Source organism: Palaemon carinicauda, chromosome 15, assembly GCF_036898095.1.
Source record: "Palaemon carinicauda isolate YSFRI2023 chromosome 15, ASM3689809v2, whole genome shotgun sequence".
NCBI classification, from domain to species: Eukaryota; Metazoa; Arthropoda; class Malacostraca; order Decapoda; family Palaemonidae; genus Palaemon; species Palaemon carinicauda.
In genome coordinates, this window is record NC_090739.1 from 96,082,198 (window position 1) to 96,110,081 (window position 27,884).

The 27,884-nt window shown below is 34.1% G+C and overlaps 2 protein-coding genes across 2 annotated transcripts in view; one reads left to right on the top strand and one right to left on the bottom strand.

Moving 5' to 3' along the window:
* LOC137654341 (uncharacterized) overlaps positions 1–11,527 on the bottom strand; it is an 899,747-nt gene extending 888,220 nt beyond the window's left edge. Inside the window, exon 1 of the mRNA XM_068387958.1 lies at positions 10,392–11,527. The gene's annotated coding sequence lies outside the window, so the exon portion shown is untranslated. The remainder of the gene's footprint in view (positions 1–10,391) is intronic.
* LOC137654089 (protein FAM200C-like) lies at positions 3,224–20,306 on the top strand. Its single transcript, XM_068387730.1, has 4 exons — positions 3,224–3,857; positions 4,056–4,925; positions 10,259–10,412; positions 19,868–20,306. Exons 1-4 carry the CDS (start codon positions 3,224–3,226, stop codon positions 20,304–20,306), a joined length of 2,097 nt encoding a protein of 698 aa, XP_068243831.1.
* Positions 20,307–27,884: the final 7,578 nt, after the last annotated feature.

Sequence of the window (27,884 nt, forward strand, 5' to 3'; positions counted from 1 at the left end):
TATAATAATATTAGTTAAACCAAATCTCTTAACTAAAAAAAAAATTTGCTGTTTATAAATACAATAAGGTAATGAATTATTTACATTAGAGAAATTTAGTCTTACCCGGAGGAGCTGAAAAGGTAGCTTTGTCTAAAAAATAAATCTATAAGTTTCCATTTCCAACGCTCGTTCTCTGCTAAATTCTCCCTAATAGTGTTATAATTTACATATAACCTTTTGTCTTTTAGTTAATGTTTAGGTACAGTCGTCTGCATGAATTATAGTATACACCAAGGTGGGAGAGAATATATTCCGAAATTCATTTAAGGAACACTGGTAACACTAAACTTCTTTATTTAGCAAAGTCCATATTTCAGCAATTGAAATGTTAACTATTCTATTCAAAACCCAAATTTAGTCCTGTTCAGTAGCAGGATTCTTTTAGTAATAAGTAAGATATATAATTTTCGCAAACTGATTTTTAATCAATTGTCAATTGGTTAGAAAAAAAGGCAGAATTGGCAACTTCCCTTCCATCCCCTCCCCCGTCCATATTCGAGGATACAGCAGGCTAGTTCGAGTACCTATACAGCTGTTTGGTGTTTTACAGAGCTTATTATCATAATGTTTATGTTTTATCAGGTTGAATATCAAATATTATAGAAAGACAAATAATTCACAAATAAAGAAATAATTCTCCAAATGTATATTGAGAGAGAGAGAGAGAGAGAGAGAGAGAGAGAGAGAGAGAGAGAGAGAGAGAGATGACTCGTTAGTCACATCACTCGCATGAACTGGTTTTCGAGTTACCTTATATGGCACTTATCATTATCTTTTAATCTGAACACAAAGAAATCTTTGATGTTATAATAACCAAAAGTATCAGTATCAGCAATTTAAGCTCATTTTTTTATTAGCCGTACCGATACCAATTACATATGGTGAAGGCCAATACCAATACCGATACCGATACCAATACCTGCGTCATGACAGTGATCGATACCGATACCGATACACACACAAAAAAAAAAAACCTGATTATTAGAACTCCACACAATTGGAGTTCTGTTGTTATTACTCATATTCTTGTTATTAGTATTTTTCTCCGGTCTTTGATCGCTAATAACTCAGTCAATTTCAAAGTGTTTGCTTCGAAACTTGAGCAGCGGTATGATCCATATGGGGAAAGTATAAATCAAGAAAATCGTGCAGGTGCATACAGCGCCCTCTAGGCTATACACAAAGCAAAAATCATTTAAAACAATTGCTCTTCGAGATCTCAAGAACTGTTCCATCAATTGCTTTTAATTTTTGCTGGCTATACCTTAGGCCATGGTCTAGTACAGGCGCAAGGCTGAGCTAATTCTATTGAGTAGTTTCTGAAATATCATGAAAACAAAAATGGCTGTCGCATGGTCGATGGTGGTAAATGAGAAACTACTTGACTGATTTAGCCTAATTTGGTGGAAATGTAAAGGGTAATGAGACAAAGGAAACTGTGCAATATGAATAACCTTGACCTTGACCTCAAGTTCACAGGATGATTTTTGTGAATAGATCGATTTTTAGGAATAAAACCCTAAATCTACGGTGATGTCCAGCCCGATTTCACACAAGACAACCTAGATCAGTGTTACTCAACCAGGGGGGCATGCCCCCCTAGGGGGGCGCAAGAGGATTCAAAGGGGGGCGTGAGCCTCCGGAGAATAATGCAGCTATAAATGAAAAAAAAAATAAGTTGTGTTATTTTAGACTAGATCAGTTAAATAAAAAAGACATTATAGTAAAAAATATAATAATAATAATAATAATAATAATAATAATGGTAAAAGTTTTATATAATAAAGTAATATCATCGTTACTAATTCATGCTTTCTCCTTCCACGTAGGCTACCGTAGAGTACATTGCCTGTCGTGGACGTGTATAATACGTGTCCCTTACTGGTGAGCTATGAAATCCGTTTCTCACACCCAGTCCCACCGTACACACTATCAACACAGTCCCTGTCAACACTCCCAGTTTACCACACATGTCCGAAAGTATTTGAACATTTCTTCCTTGCCGTTTCTACAGGCGAAATTGTTGAGGTACATTATCTCAGTTTCTTATCGACCCATTAACATTGTCAGGTTTGTGTGAATTCGAATGAAAGAAAAGGGGAGATATATATTCTGGGGATTAATTTTTTTTCCTATCAATTATTTTTGACTAGTTTTGTTTTCCCTGTGTCGTTGATGGGCTGCCCTGCATTGGTGGGGTTATTGTCCTTTATTTGAAACAAAAAAAATATATCAGTTTCTATGTTTATCAATATACCGAAATATGTTGAGAGACCGTTGCTAAGATTACTGCAAAATTTTGAAGATGTATATTTTGTTTTATTCATTTTTCCTTCATATTGTAAAAATCATAAGTTAATGGTCTCAAATTTTACTATTTGCAAAAGAAGATGTACTAATAACCACCACTTCATGATTATCTCAACCATATGATCAGTGACCGAGTCAGAGAGGTAGAGTCAGCGAGTAGGGCTGTATTAGAGAGAGAGAGAGAGAGAGAGAGAGAGAGATTCATGTATATATATATATATATATATATATATATATATATATATATATATATAGGGCTGTATTAGAGAGAGAGAGAGAGGGAGATTCGTGTGTATATATATATATATATATATATATATATATATATATATATATATATATATATATATATATATATATATATATATATGTATATAAAATTTAGTTATAAATGTTTGTATCTCTCTCCCTCTCTCTCTCTCTCTCTCTCTCTCCCTCTCTCTCTCTCTCTCTCTCTCTCTCTCTCTCTCTCTCTCTCTCTCTCTCTCTATATATATATATATATATATATATATATATATATATATATATATATATATATATATATATATATATATATATATATATATATATTATTTCCTCTCCTTTTTTCCTTCTTCTTTTCCTTCAAGATTAATTTAACGTCCAAGGCTGGATGTATTTCTTATATTGTCTCAATTTTCTGCCAATCTCGTGTTTAGCCTCAAAATTTTCAAAAAATTTTGGATATATCTTTCTCCCTCTTTCTCTGTCCTTCTCACTCATTGATCATGTAGCTGTGATAATCATACTGTGGTGGTTATCATCAAGAGGTGAAAAATACCTTAATTTACAAATGCATATTATCTTGATCGCAGATACGTTTTGCCAGTTTCACTCCAACTACGTTGCAATGAGTGCCAAGAAGCGGAAGTATAACGAAGATTATATTCGTTTTGGATTTGTGTCCCTCCGAAAGGGTGACACAGAGGTCCCGCAGTGCGTGATATGTTACAAGACTCTGAGCAATGATGGAATGCGACCCTCACGCTTGGAACGCTACCTGCAAACAGCACATCCTGGTCTAGTTGACAAGCCAAAGGCATTCTTTGAAACAAAAAAACACACCTTGAAGCAAGTGAAAATGGATGACAGCGGGGTATTTCGACAACAATCATCAAAGGTTGTTGAGGCTTCTTATGAAATTTCCATGTTGATTGCAAAGAGCAAGAAGAGCCATAACATTGGAGAGACTCTCATAAAGCCAAGTATACTATGTGCAGCTCAACTCATTCTTGGTAAAGATAGTGCAAATAAGCTTTCCCAAATTTCCCTGTCAAACGATACAGTCCAGAGAAGGATCCATGAACTGTCTCAAGATATCAAAGAACAAACACTCGAACTAGTAAGAGCCTCGCCTGTTTTTGCAATCCAGTGTGATGAAATGACCGATATCGCTCAGTGTGCTCAGTTCTTGATGTATGCTCGTTTTGTGTCAGGCAACAATATAAAGGAGGAAATTTTGTTTTGTTGCCCCATGGAAAGTTGTACAACAGCAGAAGCCATTTTTAAAGTTACATCAGACTTTTTTAAGGAAAATAAACTTTCTTGGGACTCACTAATAGGGGTGTGTACTGATGGAGCCCCAGCCATGGTTGGCCTGCGTTCTGGGTTCATCACAAAGGTGAAAGAAAAAAATCCTTCTGTAATAAGTACACACTGCATAATTCACCGTGAATCTTTAGCATCCAGAACTTTGCCTGATGAAATGAGGGATGTTCTAAACGTGGCTATAAAGGTAGTAAATTTCATCAAATCTGGAGCCTTAAACAGTCGTCTCTTCAAATTATTGTGTAAGGATATGGATTCTGAACATGAAGCCCTGCTTTTTCACACAAACATACGATGGTTATCAAAAGGAAACATGCTTGAAAGGCTTTATGAGCTACGAGAAGAAGCAATAATATTTCTAGATTCACAGCAGAAAGCAGCCCTTCATGACAAATTCAAGTCTGACAGCTTTCAGATAATTCTAGCTTACTTGGTGGATATTTTTGAATCTTTGAATGCAGTGAACCTTAAACTACAAGGGAAAAATATCCACATCATCTCTCACCACGACACCATTCGAACTTTCATGGCCAAACTCGACCTCTGGAAATGTCGAATTCAGCAGGGAAATGCAGCCAGTTTTAGGAACTTAGATTCTGGGCTCGCTCATGGTAACCTTGACCCTGAGTTAAAGATCCTTATAATCACTCATCTAAGCAGCTTGAAAGCAGAATTCACGAAATACTTTCCAGACATAGATGACATGCGTGAATCCTGGAAATTCATTAGGAATCCTTTTCAGTGTGAATTCGCTAATGTTGCTGAGGAAATTCAAGAGGAGTTTCTTGAGTTAAAGTTTAATTCCACAGCTAAGGATGAATTCAACGATTTTGATTTGGAGACATTCTGGATTAAATACCATTCTGTGTACCCTCTGATCTCACATCAGGCTCTTCGGGTTCTAACAATGTTTGGATCAACGTACCTGTGTGAAACTGCATTTTCTACGCTCACTGCTATAAAAACAAAATACAGAAACCGCCTGGATGTGGAAGATGATTTACGTTGTGCACTCTCTAACATTAAACCTCGTATTCAAGATCTGGTATCCAAGAAGCAGTGTCAGGTATCTCACTAAATAAGTTAAGCAAGTTATCCTGTAGAAGTGAAAATGTCAATTATCTCACTTTATTTCCTACTTAGTAAATTGACTATACAACCCATAAGGCTTTTTTTATTCCTTTTCATATAAAATCTGCAAGTGAAATTTATCTTTATATGGAAGGGGGGGGGGCGTGGCGATAAAAAAATAATTGTGGAGGGGGCATGGTAGTAAAAGGTTGAGAACCGCTGACCTAGATGGTAAAAAGGCTGGTTACTTTGTTGAGAAGTGTACTTTAGGTCCCTTTGTAGGCCTATAATCAACTATTTTCAATCTTTCTATCGTTTCAATATGCCTAAGAGCAAATTATTGGCAAATTCTGTATGGAGTTCTTTCTATGAATTGCTTCAGCAATTCTAATGTTCTCTAATTATTATTATTATTATTATTATTTTATAATTATTATTATTATTATTAGCTAAGCTACAACCTTAGTTGGAAAAGAAAGTTGCTATAAGCCCAAGGGCTCCAACAGGGAAAAATAGCCCAGTGAGGAAAGGATATAAGGAAATAAATAAATGATATGAGAAATAATGATAAACAGTAACAACATCACAACAGATATATCATATATAAACTATGAAAAGACTCATGTCAGCCAGTTCAGCATGAAAAAAAAAAATGCCAGTTTGAACTATTGAAGTTCTGCTGATTCAACTACCTGATTAGGAAGATCATTCCCCAACTTGGTCACAGCTGGAATAAAACATCTAATACAGTGTAGTATTGAGCCGTATGGTGAAGAAGGCCTGGCTATGAGAATTATCTGCATGCCTAGAATTACGAACAGGCTTGAAGTATGAAAAATCTTACGCAACATGCATAACGAACGAATTGAAGGAGGTGCCAGAGATTGATTTCTAGATCAGGAATAAGAAATTTAATAGACCGTAAGTTCCAGTCCAATAAATTAAGGTGAGAATCAGCAGCTGAAGACCAGACAAGAGAATAATACTCGAAACAATGTAGAATGAAAGAATTAAAACCCTTCTTCAGAATATCTTGATCACCGAAAATCTTACAAGACTTTCTCATTAAGTCAGTTTTTTCTGCAATTGAAGAAGACACAGACCTTCTGTGTTTCTCAAAAGAAAATTTGCTGTCGAGAATCACACTTAAAATTTCAAAAGAGTCATACAGAGTTAAAGAAACATTATCAATGCTGAGATTTGGATGTTAAGGAGCCACTGTCCTTGACCTACTTACAATCATACTTGGAGTTTTGTTAAGATTCAACTTCATGTCCCATAATTTGCACCATACACTAATTTTAGCTAGATCTCTATTAAGGGATTCAACAACACAAAGTCTACATTCAGAAGGTGGAATTGATGCAAAAAGTGTAGCATCGTCCGTATAAAAAAAACTTGTTTTCTAGGCTAAAACACATGTCATATGTATATAGTATAAATAGTAGTGGGCCAAGAACACTACCCTGAGGAAAACCAGATATCACAGTGCTATACTCACTATGATGCCTATTAACAACAACTATTTGCAATCTATTAGTTAAAATTCAATAATAATGCTAAGAAACGACACACCCAATCCCAACTGTTTGAGTTTGAAAATAAGGGCCTCATGATTAATATGGTCAAGGCCAATCCTACGAAGTTACTGATTACAATCAAGGGATTTTTGTAAAGCATTCGAGATTGTAGCAAGGGAATCACATAATCCAAGGTTTTTACAAAAAAAAAAAATGCAAACTAGGGAAAAGGGGATTACCTTCAGCAAAGCTATTAAGACGTTTTGTCAAAAGACGTTCAGAAACTTTAGATAAAATGGAAGTTATAGAAATTGGGCGGTAATCAGTTGGGCTTGAGCTACCAAAAACACATTTACATAGTGGAGTAACATTACCAATTCTCCAACAAGTGCTAAAAGCTCGTCTTCTTGCTAACTTGCGCAAAATAATAGATAACTTTGGAGCTAAGAAATCTGAAGTCTTTATAAAATACAAAGGAAAAATACCATTGGAGTCTACACCTCCATAAGCATGAAGGTCCATCAACAGAGCTTTAATTTCATTAGATCAAAAAGCAAAACTTATTAGGTTAGCCTATAGAAAACAAGAAGGAGGAAGATGAATTTTCTCATTACTCTGCTTACTGTCAAAATCATCAGGCGAAAGGGTTGCCTTTTTCTTTGGACAGTGAATGACAGAGCCATCTAGTTTAAGTAAAGGAGGAACTGTTGCATCTACACCAAAGAAGTGCATACTTAAGGGTAGCCCACCACTTATTTGTCTGGGTTGCACCAGAAAAGTTTATTTTATGATGAAATTGTATTCCTTTTCAGTTTAATAATAAACTCTGAGCAAGAGCTCTAAGCTGAGTAAATTAATTCCAAGTCATATATGATCTGTTACCCTTCCAAAGATGACAGGCCTCCTGCTTCTCCAAATAAGCACGTCTACAATCATCATTTGAACATGGCTTGACCTTTCCCCAGTACCTTAGCATGCGAGAAGGGATACACCTATCAATTATGTTGACTAGATTCTCATTCAAAGGGACAACAGGATTATCACTATTATACAATTGTGACCAATTCAGGCCCAAAAGATCACTCAAAATCCCATTCTAGTCTGCTTGAGATTTCATATAAATCTTACATGAGTAGGATACATCAGGGACAGGCTGCTCAATGTTCACTACTAATGAAATCAAGGCATGATCAGATCTCCCAACTGGAAAACCAACCCTACTTATCATAAGGCCAGGGGAGTCGGTGTATGCGAGGTCCAAGCAGTTACCTGATATCTGAGTAGCTTCACTTATGATTTGCTCAAAGCCTGATTCAGAGGCCAAGTGTAAAGCTCTTAAGCCATGGTGATCGGTAGAAAAAGCAGAAACTAACCACTCCCTTCGATGAGCGTTGAAATCAACAACAAAGACAAAAGAGGCCTTTTAATCATCTTCTTGTATCTTAGCCAAAATGTCTGGATTCCGGTAGATGGAACACAAATAGAAGTTATTATGCCTACCACAAACTTTTATTACCTGAATCTCATGACATCCACATTCATAACATAACTTAGGAGAAGCAAGGTACTTGGTCCTAATATCAACTGCCATGACCCTAGGAATGGTATCCCGTTTCAAAATTATTGGCTTCTTAAAGCCAGTTATAAGGAGCTCATATGAGTGCCTCTTATTAGAAACTAAAGTTTCTGAGCACAAAAGAATATCATGCTGTTTGAACTCAACTGTAAGGTCTTGAATATTTGCTTGAAGACCATGAATATTGCAATAGAGTTAACGACATTGACGAAATCCTGGACGTACTGGTCCTGTATTTTGCTCAGTGTCTCCAGAAAGTATAGGAATTAATAGTAATAAAAAAGATACATCCTACTTAAAAACTAAATTAACAAGAATAATGACAAAAACAAGATGTACATAAATATCAATAAAGTGATTGATCAAGCACATAGACTATAGAAAAAAAGTCGGAAAAACTGGTCACCTTGGAGGAGCCGATACCCAATTCAAGGCTAGATACCCTCAAAGATATCCACTTCAATAGAAGGGAGGACAATAAGGATGTTTTTGAAAAAAAAAAAAAAAAAAAAAAAAAACAGATAAGGACAAGACAACCTCTAAATAAACCAGCAGGCATCCATGGCCCTTCTACTAACCCTGCCCAACACATAATTTGAAATAAAACAAGATGAAGAAAAAAATAGTGAGTCCGAATGTACCCTCAAGCAAGCGAACTCTAACCCAAGACAGTGGAGACCATGGTACAGAGGCTTTGGCACTACCCAAGAATAGTGAACAAAGGTTTGATTTTGGAGTGTCCTTCTAGAACTGCTTACCATAGCTAAACAGTACCTTCTACCCTCATCAAGAGGGAAGTAGCCACTGAACAATTACAGTACAGTAATTAGCCCCTTAAGTGAAGAAGAATTGTTGGTAATCTCGGTGTTGCCAAGTGTATGAGGAAAGACGAGAACGTGTAAAGAATATACCAGACATCGGCGCATGTGTAAGCAAAGAAAAAAAGATCCATAATCAGAGAGAGGGATCCAATATATTACTGCCTGGCCAGTCAAAGTATCCAATAAATCTCTAGCGGTAATATATCAAGCTACTACCTATAAAATGATACCGAAACCGATACTATCGGCACACATCTACTTTGTTCCAATTACCAAATCAGCATGATGTATAGCGATATTTTACACACATGCACACATATATATATATATATATATATATATATATATATATATATATATATATATATATATATATATATATGTGTGTGTGTGTGTGTGTGTGTGTGTGTGTGTGCATATTTATGTGTATACAGTATATATATATATATATATATATATATATATATATATATATATATATATATATATATATATATATACTATATATATCTATATGCATATATATATAATATATATATATATGTATATATATTTGTATGTGTACATATTTATGTGTATACAGTATATATATATATATATATATATATATATATATATATATATTTATATATATATATATATACATACATACATACATATATATATGTATACATATTATATATATATATATTATATATATATATAATATATATAAATATATACATATATATACATATAAATCTATATATATTCATATTATATATATGTATATATATACATACATATATATATATGTGTGTGTGTATATATACAGTATATATATATATAGGCCTATATATATATATATGTATATATATATATATATATATATATATATATATATATATATATATATATATATATATACATAAACACATCCAATATGAGTCCCCGAAGATTTTGAAAAAGATTAACAGAGAAAATGTAGAGTAACATGATATAAAACAACATTAAATTTCTTATTGTTATTTCATGATATCAGAAATGAAATCATTATAGCACATGCGTGAAGCCGCATCCCGCTATACAATATGAGACGAGAAACATTCATCCCTTTTACTCACACCTGACCAATCATGGTTTTGCGCCTAATGGTACTATCAGTTAACAAAATATTGTTCACCATTGCGTTTAGCTTGAATTTAACATCATTAGACAGTATAATTTCAAACAATTAGATGAGTCACTACTTTCTCGTTGATTATTATTCATAATCAACTCAAAGAATTCTTTTAGCTATCTTATGGTAACTCATATAAACAAATACATGCAAATGCTAATAAGATGACTAACTTTACAATTGAATCCAGTTGAAATCACAGATGAGAACATACTACAGAATGCTGCGAGTATAGTAACTTCATCATCGAAGTTTGCACGCTGCACAAGCTGTTTGGCCGGCCAGTGTCAAATATATCACATTGAAACTAAACGGTTACTTACCATGGAGTATATGGCACAAGCGTAACTTCCTCTCCTGAGAGATTTGAAGCAACAGCAGGAGGTCAAAATAGCCATGGTGTGTACTTAAGGCTGGACGTGGTCCTCTCAGGAAGGAATCTTCTTTAGTACAACTGTTGCTTTTACGAAGGAGCGTTTGCTTCAAGGAAGATTTGCTCAACACGACTCTTTTGCAGAGTTACAGTAATTGTATCGTTGTTGCATTCTTTTTTCACCAGATTTCTTCTCCTGTCACTTCTCTCTTCTAAATGCCTTTTCGACACGCTCGCCTGCCAGGTTCCTTAAGCATTCCCAATCTAAATAGCCTTTAATGCCAATATCTGGACAAATTATTTTTATATTATAATTATCTTCATTTACGGTAAGCAATCGTTACCTTTCTTCGTTTAATTTATCAAAGCAATCTTAAGATCGGTTTAGTAAATATTTGATGCATAATTTGTCTTATTTCTTTGCAATTACTTCCTTCTTAACTGTTATCTCAACATCGATTTCCTATTCATCAATTAAGAAATATCCGCTAACTACAATTCTAAACGCATAATAAAGCCTTGATTCGCACTGTTACTGATCTTTGTCGTTATTTTCTGTTTTCATTCACTTGTTATCCAGGAACGCTGCTTTTATTCGTATTACTTTGATTTGGGGGGTAATTTAGTTTATTCTTAAACATAAAAGGATAAATAGAATAAAATTAACCTAGTTTCGTTAAACAAGGAGACTGCTTAGTTATATAGCAACAATTTACGGCTAAAGGACAAATAAAGAAATCAATGTTAGTCACAGTTTAACTATTTATGGATATGCGTATATCATTGATTTAGAGAAAATCTCAACCAGACATTATCAAGTTTCGCTATTTTAAATTCTTTTCAATTCAACACAAGTCATTCATATTTTTCTGCTTGCAGCTTGCTATAAAAAGTTTTTTTTTCCAGGGAGATAGTTCCGCTAATGGTGAAATAAAGTACGTTCTTATAATGATTCTTAATACAAATATCTTTTACATCGTTGCATGTCATTAATTTTTGTATAATTTACTGGGCGGCGCTCAAAGCTAAGAAATCTACGATGCCAGTGAGGATGCACAAGAAGGTTGGCGGCAGCGATGGTGCCGTCGTTCCAGCAGCCACCGGGACACTGACTGGCACTGTGTCTGCTGCCAGGACCGGACTCAGAGAAAGACTGGGTGAGCAGCTAGCGATTCGCGTGCTCCCTCCCTTCCGCTTTTAGACAAAGACATGACAGGTTGGGATAGGATAGGATACGAAAGGAGACGGTATAATGGGTTTTGGAAACCAGTAACTGAAATTTTTTTACAATAAAATTTAGCAGTTGAAAGATTAAGGTGAAATCAATAGTCCAGGGAATAATCGGTTTGTGACTGACGTTCAAGGTTAATTGATCAAATTGTAGGCTTTAACACAGAGGAGAGTCAATACTTGAGCAACCCTTTGTATGTTGCATGTGTTCAGGTCATTTACCTCTCATTACCTTTGACATTTATCCTTAGGGTCAGTCTCATGGAAGGTCGCTTTTTTTTTGGCCATTTACTTGTTACTTTGGGAGAGACCAATTTTATATAAATTATGAGCTATTTTTTCTCGTGTTAATCTATTAGTGCATTGGAAAATTTTATACACTTATATGGCTTAACAAATATAAATGCATACACACACACATATATATGTATATATATATATATATATATATATATATATATATATATATATATATATATATATATATGTTTTATATATATATATATATATATATATATACATATGTTTTGTATATATATATATATATATATATATATATATGTTTTATATATATATACATATGTTTTGTATATATATATATATATGTATGTATGTGTAAAACTGAATAAGTTTCTAGTCCACTGCAGGAAAAGGTGGCCTCAAACATTTCAATTCATGTCTGAATTTCGGCCAGTTTCATGACCACGCTAGCCAGTGCGGATTGGTGATGGTGGAAGATTTCCGTCTGACCGCTTACAGCAAACCAACATAGTATGGGTGACCTAGATAGTACATCTTAACTGATCAAGGCGAATACACAAACAATTTCAAAAATTTAAGGTATTCCCACTCTGAAAGGGATATATATATATATATATATATATATATATATATATATATATATATATATATGTATATATATGTATATATATAGATATAATGTATATATATGTATACATATATATATATATATATATATATATATATATATATATATATATATATATGCAGCCCTTATTAGTTTACTGCAGAACAAAGGCCTGAGCCATCTCCTTCCGTTCTTGTCTGTTAACGATTTTTCTGTTAGTACACACCCTGGAACTTTTTTAGTTTGTCAAGCCATTGTCTTCTCTTTCTTCCTCTGGTTCTTTAGAAATCTGAAGGGACACATTCAGTTAGTCTTAGTAGTTTCCATCTATTATCTGTCCTTCTCATTATATGCCCTGTCCATGTCCATATCTCATTCTTATAGGTTGGAATATTCTCTACTTTGTTTGCAAAAATGGAAGCAAGTAAAGAAGAAATGAACAGTAATGTAACAAACATTGTATTGGAATCAGCACAAGAGATAGGCAGAAGATTTCCTAAACAAGATCAAGGAAAACTATCAGAAAAGACCAAAAAATCTAATAAAGAAAAAATTGGAAATGAGGGTAAAATACAAGAGTGATGAAATAGAATTAGCAGAACTAATCAAAACAATAAACAAACTAAAATACAAAACATTCGTAATCACAGTCAGACCAAAATTGAGGAAGCACTAACGAAAGGCAAAAGCATCAAATTAATAAAGAGAATACAATATAGATGAAGTGATGAAAATGGCTGAGGATTTATATACAATGTTATACAGTAGTGATATAAGCAATAACTTCACCAATAGTAATAATGAAACAGCTGAGCCGATACCAAACGTAACAGTAGGAGAAATAAAGAAAGCATTAAAAGGCATGAAAAAATGCAAAGCAGCAGGAGAAAATGGTCTAACAATTGATTTAATAATAGATGGAGGAGATTTCATAGAAGTAAAACTCGCTGAACTCTACACCAAATGCAAGAATGTCTACCTACAGCTTGGAAAAAATTTATCGTTATACTAATTCACAATAAGGGAGACACGAAAGACCTGAAAGATTACCCCCAATAAGTTTACTCTGATAATATATAAAATATTTACAACGATCATATTATGCTGAATAGAAAGACAGCTATACTTTAATCAATAAAGAGAGCAGGCAGGGTATTAAAAAACTGGCTACAGTATATCCATGTACAAGGAAAACTCCAGCAGCGTATGGCAAACCACTCTGTATGTCATTTGTAGACTATGGGAAATCTTTTGATTTTCTCCAAACCTCACCAGTAATGAAAGCCCTTCAAAAACAAGGATTAGAAGAATCTTATATATAGAACACTTGACGATATTTATACATGAAGTACAGCAATCCTGAAATTACATAGAAATAGTGAGAAAACTGTGATTGAGACCCCATCTCTCCTAAATTATTCACAGCATGTCAATAAGTAATTTTTAAGAATTTAAATTGGGAAAATGTAGTAATTATTATCAATGGGAAATGCCTTAACAACTTAAGATTTGCAGATGACATAGTTGTGTTTAGTGAATCATGAGAGGAACTACAGAAGATGGTAGAGGATTTGAATAGAAAAAGCAGAAATGTACGACTGAAAATTGATATGAGAAAAACTAAGATAATGTTCAATGAAAATGCATAGATACAACAAATAGGAGTTAGGGACGAAACTGGTAATGAATATACATACTTAAGAAAGACAGTAAATGTCCATAGAACACGAGACCGAAATCAGAAAAGGATAAGCATGGGATGGAGAGCATTTGGCAAACAAAATGAGATTATGAAAATTAAAATTCTACTTTCTCTAAAAAAATTATTTAATTAGATGGCCGTACCAGTATTAACTTATGCATCAGAAACTTGGAGCCTTACTAAAGCCTTTCGAACATAAGCTCGTTACAACTCAAAGAGCTATGAAAAGAATAATGATGGAAATAGCACTAAGAGAAATAAAAAAGAGCAACATAGATACTAGAACAAACTCAAGCTGAGGATATACTAATAACATGTAATAAAAAGAAATGGACATAGGCAGGACATATAATGAGAATGACAGACAATATATGGAAATTAAGAATAACAGAATGGGTCCTTAGAGATTGTAAAAGAAGTAGAGAAAGGAAGAGGAGACGATAGATTGACGAACTAAGAAAACTTGAAAGAGGAGGTGACACAGAAAGACCATAGACAGACGCAAGTGGAAGGACATGTCAGAGGCCTTTGTCTTGCAGTGGACTAGTAACGACTGATGATGAGAATTATTTTATATATATATATATACTGAAGCCTTACTAACCGATGATGTGGGACTTTGTTGTGAATCGAGATTTATCTTCATTATAACAAAGTCTCTGCACTCTGGACTGGATTTTTGTCTTTTTTGTGGAAAATATCTGAAATAGTTTCATATTTCTTGTTTTTAATATATATTATCATTCTTAGATTTCTTTGAACTTTCTTTTGTATAAATGCTTTACGAATTCTGCAAAGCTAATGATTTCTTTCCATATATGCCCTAAAGAGAACCATTAATTATTAGTTGAAGCAGCTGTCGCCAAGATTTGAATAATTGGAGCAGCACAGCTTAAACCCTGCGAATTTTCTTCAATATTATATGCCTAAACTCAAAAAACTATATATATATATATATATATATATATATATATATATATATATATATATATATATATGTATATATATATATATATATATATGTGTGTGTGTGTGTATGCATAGATATGTATATATATACATATATATATACATACATATATATATATATATATATATATATATATATATATGTATATATATATATATATATGATAAATTTTGCACATTTAGACGTGTTTTTCATATTCAAATAAGCCATATATATTTTTGATACATTAATGTCTGGATTCTCTTAACGACCTCGGGATCAGGGCCCCCAGGCGAAATCACACAAAGACAAGAGCTTGTGTCCGGCCGGGAATCGAACCCTGGTCAGCAAGCTTGTATAGACAGTGACTAAACCACTTGGCCAAGTGGTTTAGTCACTGTCTATACAAGCTTGCCGACCAGGGTTTGATTCCCGGCCGGACACAAGCTCTTGTCTTTGTATACATATATATATATATATATATATATATATATATATATATATATATATATATATATATATATATATATATATATATACTGTATATATATATATATATATATATATAATTGCGGTAAATTGAAAATGAGTAGTCATGTATTCTTTCTGATAGTAGATTTGTGTATGGAAGCAATAGAACCACGGGTAACTGTCAAATTAGTAGAGAATTTGAAATATTTGAAGAAGCTAGCGTGTAGGCAGTGCGCGATCTCCTAGGGATCTGACTTGCGACCCGTATTTCATTCAGTGGACTTTCTCTCCCTCCACCCAACACGACCATACTATTCTGAATTTTGGGACGGTACATTGGGTGCCTTGGGTCTGCACTTAGCACCGCCTGGACCCTACTATATGACAGTGTGTGTCACTTTTTTCTCAATTCATGCTTAGTCATGCATTCTGTCATTTGAATTTACACAGGCATCGACTTACTGACTGAACACGTTATCGATACTGAATGGTATTCGATTTTAATTTGGTTTAATTTTTGGCATTTTAGAATTGGCTAATTAGTCCATTCTTTCTCATGATCTACAATTCTTTCATTTACTTAATATTATACCTTCAATGGAATTAATCAGTTTAGGAGATAAATCTTACCTCAAGCTTTAACCACTTCATCATTTACCCTTGAATTTTAGGTGTCAAGTCTATAACTATCAAGTAAAGGAACAGCTCATTAGGTTCCCCTAAGCAATTTACATACCCATTTCTTTCGTTACCTCTGCAGTCATTTCCTCTGAAATTTTCACATAGTGAAATTTAAGAAATTTGTGAATTAGAAAATTAATACGATGTTCCTTTTTCAAAGTGAAGTCGGATGAAGGATCAGTTTTGGCTAATTATCACCAGCTATATTTTTGTTATTCTTCTAAATTCATTTAGTTACTAAATCTTGGTTAGCTCACTGGATAACTAATTCAGTTGTTTCTTTGGTTCAGAAATAAATTAGAAGGTATTCTACTGGTGGTTTTTCCCCATTCCGGGTCTCCCATTAGGTTGCTAAGATAACTCACGGTCCACTGAGAAAAATAACCAAAAAGAACATATGATCTATATCTACTTCAAATGACCTTCCGACCCTTCTCAGCTGTTTTAAACTGAATACGCTATGCTGTTGTTCCCAATGGTTCTTATTTTTAGTGCTATTCATGTGTATGTTGCATTAATTTCTGTTTTTGTGCATTTGCCTTATACAAATTCATGTCAGCATGTACAAAAAAAGAAAAAAAGTACTTTCCTTACACCTTTTAGCGGGACAGTTACGGTTTATTATCAGAGCTCTCCAGCTTGTCTTGTGAAAAAGCTCGTATTTGATACAAAATATTCTCACTGCTTCCAAATCTCTACTTCGATCTTGCAGTCTGTTCTTTGTAAGATCAAAGAATTTTGGTCAATATACTTGCTGACTGCATTGATTGAAAGACCGTATGACAAGGTCATTCAACGTTATTTTTTCAGGTTATTCAAAATATTTTTGTTGATATTATACTTAAAAGGTTTATTTTTCATATCTTTTTTAATTTTCTCTTATTATAATTTTTGGCTTTTTTTTAGCCATTGAATTAAACCATTAGAAAGTTTTTCGAGCCTCATTCTGGACCCTCGCTCAATGGCTACAGGTTAATTATCTTAGTGAGTTTGAAGAGAGATAAAGATAACTATAATAATTGCAAAATTAATATTCATTTCCCTGGCAATTAAAAATAACCCATCGTCCTAATGTATTGTAAAATACATATTACTAAAAAGACATAATAACATTGGTCATAATCATTATTCTAAATTAGCTGAAATACTTGTCAAGAAATATAAAGGTTTTTATGTGTATATATTATACACTGTCGATAATCGCTTTTATACTGTATTTGTATTATAAATTAATATTCTAAACAGAAATATTACTATACTAATAAATAAAGAAATAAAATAAGTGTAATTAAAACTTAAACTATAGTCTGTTGAGCTCTCACTGGATATTTCAGTAAAGTATTTGAAATAGGATCATGGAACCCACACTCTGAAGCTGTTTCATTCACATAGGTAGAGATTTTTGCATGATAGCTCTTATTGATCTGACCACTGAACATTACATATAAGATTATTACTAAATGAAACAAAATGAAACCTTATGATCAATGCCTGATAATATATATAGATACACACACACATACACACGCACGCATATATATATATACATACACACACACACATATATATACACACATATATATATATATATATATATATATATATATATATATATATATATATATATATATACTTTACATATGTATATATATATATATATATATATATATATACTGTATTTGTATATATATACATATATATTTTTATATATATTATATATATATATATATATATATATATTATGCGTATATATATACATTTACATATATATATATATATATATATATATATATATATATATATATATATATATATATATATATATATGTATATATATATATATATATATGTGTGTGTGTGTGTGTACGTATATATATATACATATATATATATGTGTGTGTATGCTTGCATCGATATTTTGAAATAAGCTGAAAATACACTATAATATCTAATTCATTCTGCCATGGGTTGCCAGACCCATAGGGAAATTCCTTTAATGGTAAATATTTCTGTCTGCCAGAGGATTCTAACCCCAGCGCCGCCAATAGAAATAGGTGAAGAGAAAATGAAAATATTGAGTGTTAGCAATAGAATGATCATATATATATATATATATATATATATATATATATATATATATATATATATATATATATATGTGTGTGTGTGTGTGTGTGTGTGTGTGAGTGTGTGTGTGTGGGTGTGTGTGTGTGTATGTGTCACGAGTAGCTTTATTTTTTATGAACTAAATTAAGTAACGACCATAAAGAGAGGATGTTTTGTGGCTTCGACTCTCTGATCTGCTTACCTAAACATAGCCAGGAGTTGTGTCTCGCTAGCGTCATTAGTTGACAGATCTGTCACATTGCTGAACTAGCTTTGGTTCCCACAGGGATCGCCGAAGGAGAGGACTGTGAAGGAGGCCATAGCATATTCTAGCCCCCACGAACACAACGCTTGCCTCAACCCACCTGGCACGCCATAAGGAAATCCCTGCTGATTCATAAGTCAGTTATTCTCAGCTATCTTTAAGATAGGCCGATCCAGGCCTCGCCCTGCCTCATCACTTAGGATGTGATCATATATTATGTAAGGAACTTTAATATCTCCCTCTGTGTTCGTCTCCGTTACCGATTCCCTAGCGGCTATGATTAACTTTCTAATATCATGAATGTAATCAAACCGAGAACTTATCTAGAATAATGTTCTAAAGTCAAGTTAATGTTTTATAAATTTCAATGTTCCAGTGAATCTTCACGTCAAGCTATTATCAAATATAATAATCGCTCTATTTTCTATGAAATACTTTTCTGTAATTAAACTGTTGAAAACAAAGTTACCTTTGTCAGTCATCCCCGTTTCCCATTTTATTGAAATTACATACCAACGACCTCCCTACAAATGTGGTGGTATTACAGAGGGATCTTTTGACAGTTTTTAAATTGAAAGAAAATATATGTAAAAAAATGAGCTTTACAAGGGAACAAAATGGGATGATAACTGTCGAAGAAGACAGAAACGGACGTATCCATCATTATCTGGAACCCCTTGGAGAAGCAATACTCTCTGCAGGAGCCGAAGGCATGGGAGGACCAGAACACGAGGTAGGAATAAATCAAGGTCTCTAGACCTTGGAATAAATAGTAGTTCCATGAGTGAAGAGGATAGATTCGAGCATCAGCCAAGAAGAGATGTTCGATCGAGTGAGTACAGTACATTTCCCCAATTAACTGAACATGTGCCAGTCTTTGAGGACGTATTACCAGAAAAAGGAAAAAGGTTTCTTTCCATTGAAACATGCCTAAGTACGATAGAGGAAGCGACATCAGCAAGATTTTGGACCAATAGACAGAAAATTATTCTGGTGAAGCAGAAAATCCAAGGGGGTGCCCATCGGAAAGTGAGAAAAGATCCAGAATTCATTAATCCAACTTCATGTGGGACTTAGAGAAGGCACTTTCAACAGAAATTAGGCCTGAGTACTGACAGCCTCCACAACCATTAGTCCAATTATGTGTCAACCAGAAAGAAAGGCGAGTCGCACTTAAAGCTCTCCTCAAGAATTGCTGCAGAGATGGAAGATTTCATGGATGGACATGATCCCCTGGAAGGCATTAAAGACCCTTGGTTGAGAAAGATGATGAAATCTCAACTTCCTGCATATCCGTTGGGCATACTATACCAGAGTATACCAATAGAGAGGGCCATAGAGAATATGCGGACCTTAATGTCAGGTGTGCCTAAAGAATGGGATGAAGAAGAATCTCGTCCTGGAGGAAATAATCAAAAGGAGAACGCATATCCAACATCGTTGCCACTGAGCCAGTCGGCCGGGAACAGACTGAGCACAGAGAAGAGACACCCAGGCCATGGGGCGAAAAATAGGCCTCAACCGCAGAGCGGACTGCAGTGTTTTAACTGCGGGAAGTGGGGACATTATGCACGCAATTGTAGATCTGCTTGATCCTCCAACGCAGGAGCAACAGCACTGCCGCTGTCTATAGATGAACCAGTACCCGCCTATGGAGCACTGCCATATTATCCACATCCCCCAGTGGGTATTTTGCAGGCCTTCCTACTATGGCAGACGTCACCTGCCCAAGGATAACCCCCAAGCAATGACAGCAACGCTGAGGCTGCCCTAGTAGGACGAAGACCTAAGACAGCACCCCAGCATCCTTAGTACATAAAGAAGAAAAGGGGCTTTGGTATTTTTTGATGACCACATGCCACGGTTAATATCATGTTAGGAAGAAATTATTTAGCCAGAGCAGTAATCCTCTTTGCTTGATTCCAGGTGTGCAGCATTCCAGTAAGCAGCCAACGAAAAGCCACTCTAGCTCATGCAGTATGGAAATATAAGTTCTATCTTTAACACCAGTTGGATGGAAAAGCCAGGGAGCTATAGTCATCTCCTGTCTAACGATTGATGTATGATCTGTAATCGAGTGTAAAATGATTGCCTTGGCCCTCCCAAAGTTGAGATTGCACAGTAGGTTTTGGTTTTCTAAGACAATCAACAATTTTCATATACCATCTGGAAATATGTCTAATGAATTGCTCAGCAAAGATTCCAGTGCCCCAGTAATGATATTACTTGTAGAATCTTGCTGGACACGGTACTTATGCAATACTTTTGAAGGTTATATCACTTATGAATGACTTGAAAAAATTCTGAAATATTTAGTTTCCTTTCAGTTCCTTTATGCACTTCATTCCTATTTGATTGATTAACATTGCCTTTGTTCTTACATATAATGCATATAGCATGAAACATGGGTAAGCGTCTCACTACCAAAATCAATTCATCTCTCTTTTAGATTGAACAACTCATGAAAGTTTTAGAGACCTTTCGTAATTTTATCTCTATACAAAAATCTGAAGATTGGATAAAAAAAAAAAAAAGTTCCTCTGATGAAAATATCTGATTTGTGCTTTTTGATGAACTGGTATTTGCCCTATCTTCACCGGTAATTATTTCCTTGACTCTTCTGCTTAATGTTTCTGTGTTTCTCAAGACTGTAGTGGAGATATTAAGCAAGTTCTCTGGGTTACTTTCTTGATTATTTATCCATGATTAAATAGAGTTATAGTGTCTTACTGTGGGTGTCTCAAGAAGCGTTTCCCAGGATTCATAGTCCTGAGCACTAGCAGATCCAAGTAGGGGTGGGGGGCGGAAATCCATCGGTGTCGTAACTTCCACCTTCCAATTTTTTTAAGAAATAAAAAATTGAATGTAAAACTTGGAGTTTTCACGAGAAAAAAATCGCTGTTAAACTCGGCATGTGGGTGGAAAAATTTATTTTGTCTATTATCTTTATTTTCAGGTTTCTAAGTTGGCAGGAAAAAGGGAGGCTCGAGAGGAAGCGGACGAAGGAAATGTCAAGGATTTGAGAAAATGAAACAGTGAGTTAAGGAAATTTTCCCTAAAAGACGTGAACACGAAGCAAGGACGAGCGAAAAAAAAGGTTTGGCTTGAAAAGTACAAACAGACAGGTTACGGTAGAAAAGCAGGTATTGGTCTACTTCAGAAAGAATATTCCCTCTCACCAACGAGTTCCTAGGTCCATTCTGGATTTTGGAGGAAGGCAGTGACCAGACCTATATTATTGAGATATCAGGAAAAAGAAATAATTTGAGGGAGACTGTATCAACTTCAAAACCGATACTTCAAGCTCCGGATTTTACCGAGAAATTCCTTATCCAAGTGGATGCATCAGATAAAGGGATTGGAGCTGTCTTATTGCAAAAAGATAAAGAAGGAATTCTTCACCCTGTGTGTGTTATGTCGTCGAAGCAGCAATGAGCCAGCCCGACAGTTGAAACGGAACTGCTGCCGCTGATCGCAGCGATGAACAAGTTTTTGATTTACGTAAGTCGACCACAAAAGGAAGAAATTACAATGTATTCAGATCCTAATCCTTTAACGTTTGAGAATAAGATGAAAAATGATAACTGAAGGTTAACTAGGTGGTCATTATGTTTGCAACCGTATTGTATTAATGCCAAGTATATATCATGTAAAGATAACGTGGTTGCAGATTATTTATCTTGGGCTGAATCAATGGATTCAGACCTAATATAAATAATCTTTTTGTTGGGAAGCTATCTTACGAAGCTGGTCTAGTGTATAGTAAATATTGTAGATTATTAATAATTTTATCTATATTTAAAATATTGTTTTCAACTCTGCATTGAAGAGATGATACCCAGCCCGTAAAATGAGCCCCTCTCATGTAGATATAAGTATTTTATGTAAATTATGTAAGACTTTCATCGTGAATTTCATTGTACCTTTTTATTCAAGTTAATATATGTGAATTTACATATTTTTTTTTAAGAATTAACTTGTTATTTCACGTATGTTTGCTAAGACGTCTTACATAGTCTATTTGAAAGTTTTGTAGGATTCATGTGAGATAGGAACAAGGGTTTAGGTAATGTTCTTTTATATTTTATGATAAAATGCATCATGTTAGAGAGAGAATTTTAAAACATGTGCTTTGGAATGTTCTTTTACCACGTGTCTCGAAGCTTCCCGATGCCTGGCGAGAGGATGTTATCTATTTCTATTTTGGGGACAATAGGTAGGCGGAGCTAGCTGGGAGAGTCGTCTTGTGGGTGTGTTGACATGATCTGAGAGTTACCAAAAACCCCCTGACTTCGCCTCTTGGCATTTTTAACTAGTTGGAAACTTTGATGCCTTTAGGCAAAGCCACACGCTTCTCAAAAAGTTGGAAGCTTCGGGAACCCGTCAGAATTGATATATAAGGACCTAAGGTAGATTCAGAGACAGACAGACATAGAGATCGAGTTAGAACCACAGCCTTCCTCTCTCTCTCTCTCTCTCTCTCTCTCTCTCTCTCTCTCTCTCTCTCTCTCTCTCTCTCTGTCATGGTAGCAAACCAGCATATTTTTTAAGTGTTCAGTGCGTTTTAGTGTGTCCACTCCTAAGTGATTCTGTGCTCCAAAACAAATCGTGTGTCACGCAATACTGTAAGGTGATTTTTTAATTCATTGTTACAGGTTGAGTGTTGGCATTGTATAACGTTTTTTTTAAACGGCCCTGTAGGCATGTTAATTTTGTAAAGTTATCTGGTTATCTATTATTCATTTAGAGTCAAACTTAAACACTGTATTATTTCAGAATTATTTCAGGCATTTGTATTATTTTCATTGCATTATTTCTTTTCTAAGGTTTAAGGTTTATTCATATATAATACTTCAAGTCAAATTATATAATTTCAGATCCTAACATTTTGGTCTTGTTCTAAGTTTTGATCAGACTTAATAGTTTTTCTAGTGATTTATTTTATTATTGTGTGAATTCTTTCAAAGAGTTGTAATTTATATAGAATATATTTATTTTTGTAACGAGTGTATCATTCCAATCATCTTTATTTGAGACCAGATTCTCCTCGTATTCCTATTAAGAACCACAGTGACAGTTAAATAAGTGTTAATAATGATTGTAGGTAATTACCCAGTTTAATTTTGAATGTGCTTAAGAGACCTTTGGATATTCAGTGTTTTATATATTGCTGTCTGGGAGTTATATAACGGTCTCAGAAATTCGTGTATTAATGTTTTAAAGTGTGACAATTTTAATGTAAAAGCAAACCAGATAATTTGGCATTCGAGAGGTTGAATAGCTTACCAGTCGTAGTATATATCATATTATATGTTTGGTACCCAGTCACGAGCCATAGTATAGTATATTTTGTTAATAACCAGACTTCGGGAGTCATAATCGTATAATACACGTATATTTTGGGTGCTCAGACCCTGGATCTAAACATTACAATAATATATATATATATATATATATATATATATATATATATATATATATATATATATATAGATAGATAGATATATAGATATGTACACATATATATATACAGAGAGAGAGAGAGAGAGAGAGAGAGAGAGAGAGAGAGAGAGAGAGAGAGAGAGAGAGAGAGTTTCTAGAAATACAATGGTAAACCATCAATCATCTAAAAACATATATCAACGGAAGAAAGTCTGGTATTATTACTATGGACCTAGGTTATTGTTTTGAATTAGGTGGTTTATTTTCAGTTTGTTTCCTTATTTTAAAATCACACAAGATAAATGTAAATTGAGTCTTGTGTTTTTTTCAAAGATATCTCCAGATCTTTAAATAAAACTATTTCTTCCTGTATATGGGATGTTGTTAGTGGTAAGTTTGAATGCTCTTCGCCATCATCTTCAGACGTTGCTAGTTCACTGCAGGACAAAAGCCTTAGACATGACCTTCTACTCAGGCGTGTTTATGTTCTTTCTATGTTAGTCGCTCCCACCAATCATTTTTAGTTTGTTCTTATGTCCTGGGGAAACGCTGTGTCTGTCCTAAGTATGTATATTCATTAACAATTATTCTATACGCTGGTCCGAAACCCATATTTCTTTTCTCTGCATTTTCATTGAGCATTATCTTAGTTTTACTCATGTCCATTTTCCTTCCTGTATTTTTTGCACTATATTCAAATCTTCTATCATCTTTTGCAATTCCTCTCATGATTCACTAAACAGAACTTTGTCATCTGAAAATCTTAAATTGTTAAGGTATTCCCCATTAATCTTAATTCTTTCATTTTCCTAATCTAAGTTGTAAAAAAGTTCAAGGTATGCTGCGAATAATTTAGAAGGGATGGGGTGTCCCTCTCTAACTTTTATCAATCGAAATTTTCTCATTATTTTTATGTAGATTTAGGATTGTTGTACTGCCTGTACAGATCTCTTCAAGTGTTCTAACATAAGATTCATATGTTTTATGTCTTTGAAGGGCTTTCATTACAGCTGAAATTTTGACTTAATCAAAAGCTTTATCATAGTCTATAAATGCCATACATAGTGGTTTGTCTTACGCTGTTGGTTTTTCCATTAGATGGTTAATTGCAATGATTTAGTTAGTTGTTGTATACCAACTTCTAAAGTCTACCCTTTTTCTTGGTTGATTAAAGTCTAGCTGTCTTTCTATTCGGGCTAATATGATCTTTGTAAATATTTCATATATCAGTGAGAGTAAACTTATTGGGCGGTAATTTCCAGGTCTTTTATATCTGCTTTTTTGTGAATTTGTATAATGATAAAGTTTTTTCAAGCTGTAGTTATGAATCCTTCTTGTACACATTTTGCTTAAAGTTCAGTGAGCTTAACTACAGTACTATAAAATCTTCTCTCTCTCTCTCTCGCTCTCTCTCTCTCTCTCTCTCTCTCTCTCTATATATATATATATATATATATATATATATATATATATATATATATATATATATATATATATATATATATATATATATATATATATATATATATATATATATATATATATATATATATGCGTTAAGTTTGTTTGCGTCTCAGGACGTGTGATTATGTGCTTTCTATGTCTCCCCCTTAAAGTCGGACTGACATGGTGATTGTAACTTTTTTCTAATAAATAGTACTGCCACAAAAGAAACAACGTGATTGGGTTTGGTTATAACCAACTGCCACGTTATTTTGTATTAGAACTTTATTGCCAGGCTTTTCACAGTTTATTTTCACGCCATAAATATGTCCTTTTCTGGTCGCTTAGGCAGGAAGTACGTGTGATGTTACTGAAAGACTTCCGTGTGAAGCGAATGTAAACAATCTAGATTTGCCAGAACAGATTTTGCTTGTTGGAAAAGGGCTTTTGTATTGATTGTTTGAGAATTCGCACATTGCAATGCCTCACAGGTGTGTTGCAGCGGGGTTCTCGAACCAGGAAGTGAAAATATCTCTATGTATTTCTTCCCAAAAGAGAAATTGTAAAGAAAACAATGGGTCGCTCAAGTACAACGAGTACGGCCCGAATGGACACCCAGCCAAACCTCGTAGCTTTAAGATCTTCATACTTTAATGCATTACTTAAAAACTAATGGTCTCTCTTGGCCACATTATGTTAACAACAACCACAAAAATTTTAATAGACTTTAGACTTTTTAGACTATTTATTCTTACATATAAATTGCATATAAGAAGCCAGTAAAGGAACTAAGTCCTACTATGGCAAACATATTTGACAGAGCAAATGTTTTAAAATACAATAAATAATTCATTGACCATACAGTTATTCTAAAATTCAATAAATAATGTGTACAATAAGCCTGTAAAATGTTTAAAAAATGCAAAATCATTCATTGTTTTTTAACAAAAGAAAAGGTTCACTTGGAGCAATAAAGAATCTGAAATATAAAATTTAAAGTAATAAAGAATCTGGAATATAAAACACCACTACCTTAAATACAATCACCTAGTTAAATTTTTTACACTTAGCGATTACTCCAAACTTATTTATTAAAAATTATAAGAAAATAATAGATAAAAATTATATTAAAAGAAACCTAATATTGAGAAACTACTATATGTTTATATTTCCTCCTCAAAGTTACAACAGCCTGGGTCTTTAAAAGTTCATGAAGTAGTTCGCCTAACAATCTGCACGTCTGAAACAAAGCAGACTGCTTCTCCAGCTCCACCCTAACTGCCGAGAGATTGATCCTCACTCTCGGAGTACCGTAAGAGTGTGAAGGCAACAGTGGGGCCTAATACTCACTGAAAATGTCAGTTTCTCTATAAAAAAAAAAGTTATGAATAAATTTCAAAAGGAAATATTTGTAAATATCATCAAATTTCATTCAATTTAACCTTTTGTACATGTCACTAGTTCTCATCAAAGGTACATTATTCTCGTCATGCTTAACCTTTCGAATGTTCCTGGGTATTTTATAGACAGGTTTTAATATTATGGAGGTTTATCTCAGGAACACCACCCCAAATGATAACATTTTGTATAATTATAGGGTACACCAAGGAGTAATACATGGTCATAAGAGCAGAATGAGGCACAAGTGAGGAGAGTGGATAAAAAACGCCTTGTACTTTGCTTAATTTCCGAAAAACTTCAGCTGATTGCAGAGTAAAGGCCGATTCACACGACCCGTTTTCTTTCCGACAGGCTGGGTGGTGGCTAACCGCCATCGAAATGTTGTACATTCACACAAGGCGTTCCGTATCCGTTCACCCGTGTGCGGTTTTCATTGTTTACTTAGACTCTGTCACGTGAAGACCGAGTAAATTACGATAATCTTGACACTTTAAAATGTTGGTTGATAACTGTGTTGATAAAATAAGTTATGCAACTTCATTATACTTTATGCACCATGCCAAGAATATTAAAATCCACCTGTTTTATTTAATGCCTCTACAGTCATTTTCCATGTCTTTTCTTTATGTAAATGATTTCTATACATCTTGTTTGCCATGTCTAACATCTCCTCATACCCTTGAACAAGTCCAATTAACCTCTCATACATGGTGTCAACAACAACCTAACTCTAATTTTTATGACTATACTATGAGGAAAAGTCGAGGTTGTAGGTCACGAAACTAACAGGTACGATACAGGTCCTCGTTAACACGAAACAACATCAACCCGTTGGCTGGGACGGATGGCTAACGGCCATCAAACCGGGCGAGGTTTCTTGGGAAG

Excerpts from the sequence above, each read along its gene's own strand:
- LOC137654089 (XM_068387730.1), top strand. The coding sequence starts at position 3,224 with ATGAGTGCCAAGAAGCGGAAGTATAACGAAGATTATATTCGTTTTGGA. Across the intron at positions 3,858-4,055 it reads TTGTTGCCCCATGGAAAGTT|CATCCAGAACTTTGCCTGAT; the intron begins GTACAACAGCAG and ends GTGAATCTTTAG. Across the intron at positions 4,926-10,258 it reads GGATGTGGAAGATGATTTAC|TTGAAATCACAGATGAGAAC; the intron begins GTTGTGCACTCT and ends AATTGAATCCAG.